The sequence below is a fragment of the Mus pahari genome, chromosome 16 (genome assembly GCF_900095145.1).
Source record: "Mus pahari chromosome 16, PAHARI_EIJ_v1.1, whole genome shotgun sequence".
NCBI classification, from domain to species: Eukaryota; Metazoa; Chordata; class Mammalia; order Rodentia; family Muridae; genus Mus; species Mus pahari.
In genome coordinates, this window is record NC_034605.1 from 41992800 (window position 1) to 42000093 (window position 7294).

Consider the following 7294-nt stretch of genomic DNA (forward strand, 5'->3'; position numbering starts at 1 on the left):
GTTAGAAGCACAATTTAAAAGAAATTAAGCTATACTCCCAACTCCCACCAAATCACAAGGCTTCATAAGATAACACAGGCATAAAAATCAATAAAGAAGTAACTAAAATGTAACACTTTCTTATGCTTCTTCATTAAAAATTGTTTTTAAATAAAAATATTTTTAAATAACTAAATATCAAAATTAAAGATGCCCAAAACAATTCAAGAGCCCACATGAAAAGCTCATTTCCCTAAAAGCCAGGAATCTACAAGCTGCTTTTCTACAGGAATATGGTTTATACTTGAGCATTTTCAAAATTATGTATCAGATTTTATAAAAATCTTCCTTGTATAGATGTTTAATTTTCCTAAACAATGTGTGTGCATTTCTTTCCTTCCTCCCTTCCCTGTCCTTTTCTTTTTTGAGATAAGGGCTCCGGTACACAGGCTAACCTCAAACTCACTACTTAACCTAGAATGAGCCTGACCTTCTGACCTTCCTGCCTCTATGTCCATAGCATTAAGATTCTAAGTGTGCGCCACCATCCTGTTTATGAAGGGTTGAGAAATGAGCTCAGGGCTTAGTGTACACTAGGCAAACACTCTATGAAAAGAGTTAAATTCCCAGCTCTTAAATGCAATATCATATTGTGAAAAAAAACATGCATGTTAGCTACTAAGTGGCCATTTTAGCAAATCAATAAGCAGACATTAACCAAAGCCTAATTCATTGTCTTTTTAAAAATTAATGTGTGTGTGTGTGTGTGTGTGTGTGTGTGTGTATGTGTGTGTATAAGAGAGACAGAGACAGACAGACACTGAGAGAGGTGGCTCAGAGGTTAAAAGCGCGTGCACTTCCTAGCACCTATGCAGCTCACAACCTCCTTTCCTCCCAATTCCAGAGTATGCAAGGCCCTCCTCTGGGTTCCTAGGGCAACCTGGTACACTTACACATATGCAAGTAAAATACTCAGACACATAAAAAGCAAATGAATATGTTTTTAAAGGTATGAACACACAGCTACAATTATGGATGTTTCCTTAAATATTTACAAGTTTACTTTCCTAATTTTAACCGCGTAAGATTTCTTTCCAACTTAAGAGATTTAATTTGCAGATTCTGATCTTTACTCTCCGCAGCTGCTTTAGGAGGCTATTGTTCTGTAAACTTCTCAAGCTAAGAGTCACCCAGTAGCTCGTAAATAAAAGTATCATGGTGAAAATAAGTACTCAAAACCAACATGGACATTAAGTGCTAAAATAGCTAACATTTTCATTGACAAATGACTACTTTTTACCTGTAAGTATCCATAAATTAGGTAAAATACAAAAACTCCAGCAACACAAATGAGAAACTGTGTGAGCTTGTTAAACTTGCTGAGGTTCACGCCCAGCACCACGACGTCCTCAACTGACTTGATGTGCGGCGACATGGCCTGTGTTTTGGAGGGCACAGAGATGGAGACATACTTCCTGGAGTTGTTGAACTTGAGGTCCATTGTTTCTGCTATGCCACATTCAAAGCCTGAAACCTGGTCTCTGCTCTGTTCCGATGTTTCGTCCGGTCTCTCCTCTGCTGGCTGGGCCTAGAGAAGGGAATAGCAGCTATGGTAAACAGCTTTGTCCAGGAAGCATCTGATTCAAATAATAATCCAAAGCACACTTCAAAATTTACGGATTTAAAATTTACTTTCTGGATATCACTGTACCACCCACACCCCAGCTCCCAAACAAATGAATACAAGACCCCATCCCATACACTCATGGGGCACTGGATAGTATCACATTCATCTCCATAGCAACCAAAACTAGGACTATATGTGGTAGTATGCCTATATCATCTAGTATATATCTAATTCTAATAAAATGTAACATAGTTTTAAATTATAGCCAACCTGGTAAGAGAATAAAGAGCGATGTTTAAGGGCTAACATACAGTCTATTTGCTACTGAAGTTTTAAAATAAAGTGTGAGATTCAGGTGTGAGATTCAGCAACAACATTCCTTAGGCTGAAAGAAAAAAAAGTGCGTAGTCCAGACTGGTGAGGAAGTGACAGTCCTCCTGTCTTAGTGTCTTGAACACTACGGTTAAAACCATGAGCCATCATCATGACTAAGAAGTCTTACCCTATGAAGGAATTTATTCTACTATAACATTTTTGGAATGTAAAAGACAGAAAATGTGTCACTTTTTATGTCAGAAAAAAAATTGTGAAGGCACCACCAATGACTGTCAGTTTCTCTCTGCATTTATGACGACTTCTATGTAAACACTAAGAGAAGTGCGGAAACATAGAGCACACACTGGAAGGAAGGACTATCTTCCCACAGTCTCACTGCTGGCATTCAGGGAACACAAATGTGAGGGGAGGAGAGGCTTCACTTAAAAAATATAAAAGAAACTGTCATGTGATAGTTTGAAGTGACAAGAACGAGAGTCACCTCTTTTTGTTTTTTTAATTTAATTTTTATTTATTTATTTATTTGTTTTGGTTTTTCAAGACAGGGTTTCGCTCTATAGCCCTGGCTATCCTGGAACTCACTCAGTAGACCAGGCTGGCCTCGAACTAAGAAATCCGCCTGCCTCTGCCTCCCGAGTGCTGGGATCAAAGGCGTGTGCCACCACGCGCGGCTGAGAGTCACCTCTTGGTGGTTGCTTCTAGTTAGTTGAGCTGCTGACATTAAGGAGAACTCGTTAGTCATACCAATGGGGGCAAGGTACTGTGTACAATCAAACTAGTAATATATAAACACCAAAACATTTATCTGTGGGACACATGCCCTATGTCTGAACTTTATAAATACTTTTATTTGCTATGTTTTTTTATTCTTTATTCTGCCTTCCCTTGCTGTGTCTCAGTCATTTGTATTTCTGTAATTTTTTTATATGTCATATTGTAGGACATCCCTGATGTAGAACTTTCATGATAAGGTATGTTTTAAATTGCCCACCTCCCATTGTACTGTGTTTCAATACTGAGGGAAAAAAAATGTTCTGGCTTGCTTTCTATGTCCACCTCGACAGAGCACAGGGCCCCATTTAAATAAACACAGGTTCTGAGCTGCTCCTCCCTGAGTTCTTTCAATAAAAGGCCTACACTACTCATCTGCTCCTGAGTACAGCACATTTCCAAATGCCTCCCTGGTCATGCTGTCCCTTCTGCTTGATGCCTTCTTTCTTTGGGTCAGATTTAAGTTCAGTGTTGACACCCCTTCTCTGCTGAGACATCAAGCATTAATGCCTCTGGTTAGAAGACACAGGCAAGAGCAAACCTTACTAGTTGCTGCACCTTGGTATCTGACATACATATATATTTTTTTATCCATACCAGAGAACAAATAAACTGGCACACCTATGACAGTCACTCTCAAACTCCAGCTCACAGCACCCATCTCTTGGACACGGTTTTGAAAGGACCGTGATGTTGGCATACTTGTTTAGCAAGACTGAGAATCCACAGTAGATAAGAACAGGGAAGAGAATGAGATAATGATGCTCCAGGCAGGCAAACATGCACACACAGAGTGAGCCTCATAAAATCCCTTCTCCACTTTTACTGACATCAGAATATTTATCCAGAAGGCAACTCTTTCCTAACATTGCTCTCTTCTGAAATGTTTCGAGTTAAATAAAACGCCAAGTATATAGCATCAACTTAACTACAGCTAACAGTAGAAGAATGCACCCCGTGATTTGGAACTTAGAGATCGGAGCTATGGAACCACCTGAGGAGTCTTGGGCATAGTATTCTCTCTGAGACTCAGGTTCTGTATCTCTACTGGGCAAAGAAAAATGTACGGATTAAAGAATCTATGCAAAATCTATGAGACAAGTGTAAAAGTGGGCAGCACACAGTATGACAGCCCAAGTGTGGTAGCTTTTATTATCCAGCTTTCCAGAAACATTGCTGAAGAGATCTGGTGTGCGTAAGCTGACTCATCCTCCTCACATGGAGTAGGAAACTGGGATCTGGGTTTCCCACCTAACCATCACTACTGTTAGCTGTAGTTAAGTTGATGTCCCTTCCGTCAGCCACTATTACAAAAAAAAAGATTCTCTTGTGCTCTGTTAAACATGTGACCAACATTACTCCACTCTCCTCTCCTCCACTTTATCACTCCTCCACACTTCCTGGAAGCCTTATTAGATGCAGCTCTAGGCTGCATGTGTAGGTAAATACCTTCAGCACTACCCTTTTAAAAACATGTCCAACACAACACTCATCTCTCCCAAATTCTCTACCGAGAGCACTTGTGATGAACAAGGAAATGGATTCACTGTCACTGCCAACATGACCTCTCAGTACCACCAAACCTGCCCTGTAAAAGTCTGGCATTCAGTGTGCAGCTTTACACTACACTACACTACTGATCAGAGTATCGCTGGTCAGAAAGCATTATTGAGGAAGGCCTCTGCTACTCTCAAACTCTGATCTCTGATGCTTGCAATCTCACTTCTGTTTCTATTATTAATAATTGATATTGTTATCTGAAGAATCAGAGCCAGGACTGGAGAGATGGCGCGGTGGTTAAGAATGTTTATTGGTCTTGCAGGGGACCCAAGTTTGGTTCCCAGCACCTGTGTTAGAAGGTTTGCAATTGACTATAACTCTACCTTCAGATTCCCATCAGAACCCTTTCATGCATATATCCACAAGTACATTCATGTACACACACACACACACACACACACACACACACACACACACACAAATAATACAAATCTTATACAAACAGACAGGGACAAAGTCCTTATGGTACAGGGGGAAAAGCCTCAACTACAAAGAGAATTTAACACCAGGCTGGGCAACAGAGATCTTGTCTCCAAACAAACCAAAGCTCAAGAACAGGATTAAAAGTTTTCAAATCAAACAGTCAGCATCTGGCTTTGCTTTAGAAATTCACAATACCCTCTGAAACTAGAACAGAAAGAAGTCGTGAAAGTGGATTTCTGCCTTAGGTCTCTTCTTAAAGCTCAACAGACACTTAGCACGTTGCAGGGAGACATAACTGCTAAAATGGAGGTCAAAGAAATGCTTAGAGTAAACACATACTGTGTGTGCACAAACAGTCAGAAACAGGTGATGTTGCCTTACAATGACACACTGAAACAAAAGCTCATTTCTTTATACAAGTCTGTGTGTCTATGCCACAGATGGTGGGTGAGGGTCAGAAGACAACTCCTGGGAACTGGGACTCTGTAATCTCACTGTTGGTTCTGGGGACCAGGCCTGGCCTCAGGTTCTCTTACCTGTTTCGCCAGCTCACTGGCCTCACCTCAGCTCTTAACCTAGTCTCATTTTAATGTGAAGGAGGAAAGCTTTTTATTAGAGATGGAATGGGAAGAAAACTTATCATGTGCTCAGCCTGGAAAAGTCCCAGCTTCGCCAGTAATCTGTAACGCTCTAGTAACAATCATGTCTTCACAACTGGGTTCGAGGTGTGGGAAAAACAAGATTGTGATTTCTCCCTTACCTTATCACACAAAAGGGTGAGACACTGGTGACTTCTGAAACTCTATTCCCCTCAAGGGCTAACATTAGGATTTAAAGTAGACTTTAAGCACAAGTAATGCTATCTAAAATATATTTCAAACGTTGTCAGTGTCTTTCCCCTCCAAGTCTCAAACTATCTGAACTCACTTGTAAGAGAAACGTTTAACTAAAATTCGGGATTCTGATAATCTACTGTAGAAGCAACACAGATGTAATTCATTAAAATACAAACAAAAATAAAAACAAAAAAACCCCCAAAACAAACAACTCGTGATAGTAAACAAAATCTTTCAGTGTTTTTCCCGAAGAAGAGAAAAGGAAGGAGGAAAGAAGGAAGACACAGAAAGGTAGACAGACAAGGTAGAAAGAAAGGAAGGGGTAGAGATTTCAGCTGCAAAGCCCGAATGAACATACAAGGATTCCAGCGACATAAACTTAGGAGCCCTGCAAGAACAGTCAACTCGCTGCAAGGCAAACAGGCACCGGGTAACGGCGAGACCGGACACAGACCCGGAAAGGACTCTGAACTGCAAGAACAGCCAAGGGAATCCGAGAGAGCAAGTCTCTGAGCACAGAGAGCAGGCTAGGGGAGGAGTCCGGCCGGGGTCTCAGGCCAGGACAGGAAAGATGCTCTTCCCGGAAGCGCGCGCCCCCGACCGCCCCGACGGCGTCCACCTTCCCTGTCGACACAGTGTGGGCGCCCACCCGACTCCGGCCTGATGACGTCTGGCCGCGCGGCAAGAGCCCCCACCTCCCAGCTCCGCCGCTGTCACCTCCTCCGCCTCGGTCCCCGCCTCCGGGTCTGCTCCCGCGACGGCCGCCTCCGCCGCCGCCTCCCCGGAAGGTCTTCACACGCCGGGCCCTGCGCGCCACTTCCGCCTAGGCGTCTTTGTGCGCGTGCGCCGGCGCGCGGCCCCGCCCCCTCGCCTCCCACTCCCTCCCCTCGGCTGTCTCTACCTCCCGCGCCTGCTCCTGCGCGCTCTGAGGCTGGGTCCTGTCCATCCCGTGGCTTCTACGACCCAGTTGACTTCACATCCGCGATCGTGAGCCGGGGCGTGTGAAGGAGGCCTAGTTTTAGGATGTTCGAACCGGATCTAAGCAGCCTGAGGTTCCCTTTCCCCAGCCTCCGTCTTTTGATTCAAAGGGATGAAGTTGCTTTCCTGTCCCAGTTCTCCGGACTCACTCCTGCCCTTCTGGCCAAGGTGGACTGAAGAAAACAGGGAGCCTGCCTGCGTCACATGCCCTTACAGTGAGGATGGTTTGTAATTGGCCAGAAATGAACCAGGATTGTGTTGACACGCCACTCACTGCTTGGAACGTAAATCCCTGGCTTGGAGTCTGACAAATGTTATAAAATCTATGATATTTGATCGCCAAATATCATAAACTATCCCACACTGAGAGCCATACTTATAGTTATTGGGATACAATGAAGAAAATGCCAAGATAAGCTTGGCGATAAGGGTTATGATTACCATAACCGGAATAGTGTTCGAGAGTCTGCTTTGAAAAGGAGTGACTAGTGTCAACAGAAACGGTACAATCCGGTCAGTTGCGTGGAAGTTTTAAAATTTCACAAAAATTATACAGAAAGGGAAGCATTTGTACCTTGGGAGTGAAGCTCTGAAGTGGTGAGGAGGGAAAGGTCCAGCTAGACATTTTAAAAATACAAACCTTGCTAAGCCAGTTTTGTATGAAAGTTGAAACTAAAAAAAAGGGGGGGGGGAATTCTAAAGAGAATAACAAAGCCCATTTAGAGATGTCATTCTGTGGCTCAACAATAGCAAATGGTAGCAGTAAAACAGCTGATAGCCAGGA

The 7294-nt window shown here is 43.0% G+C and overlaps 1 protein-coding gene across 3 annotated transcripts in view; it reads right to left on the reverse strand.

Moving 5' to 3' along the window:
- Positions 1-6355, reverse strand: part of Slc35b3 (solute carrier family 35 member B3) — a 28665-nt gene extending 22310 nt beyond the window's left edge. The window contains exons 1-2 of one of the 3 annotated variants that reach the window (XM_021215552.2): positions 6250-6355; positions 1280-1567 (exon numbers count right to left, since the gene is read on the reverse strand). In XM_021215552.2, coding sequence (XP_021071211.1) covers positions 1280-1480 — 201 coding nt within the window. In that variant the 5' untranslated portion in view covers positions 1481-1567; positions 6250-6355. Of the gene's footprint in view, positions 1-1279; positions 1568-5986; positions 6160-6227 lie in introns of those variants that run through there. The other 2 variants (XM_029547600.1, XM_021215554.1) reach the window with 2 other exon arrangements.
- Between the last annotated feature and the right edge of the window lie 939 nt (positions 6356-7294).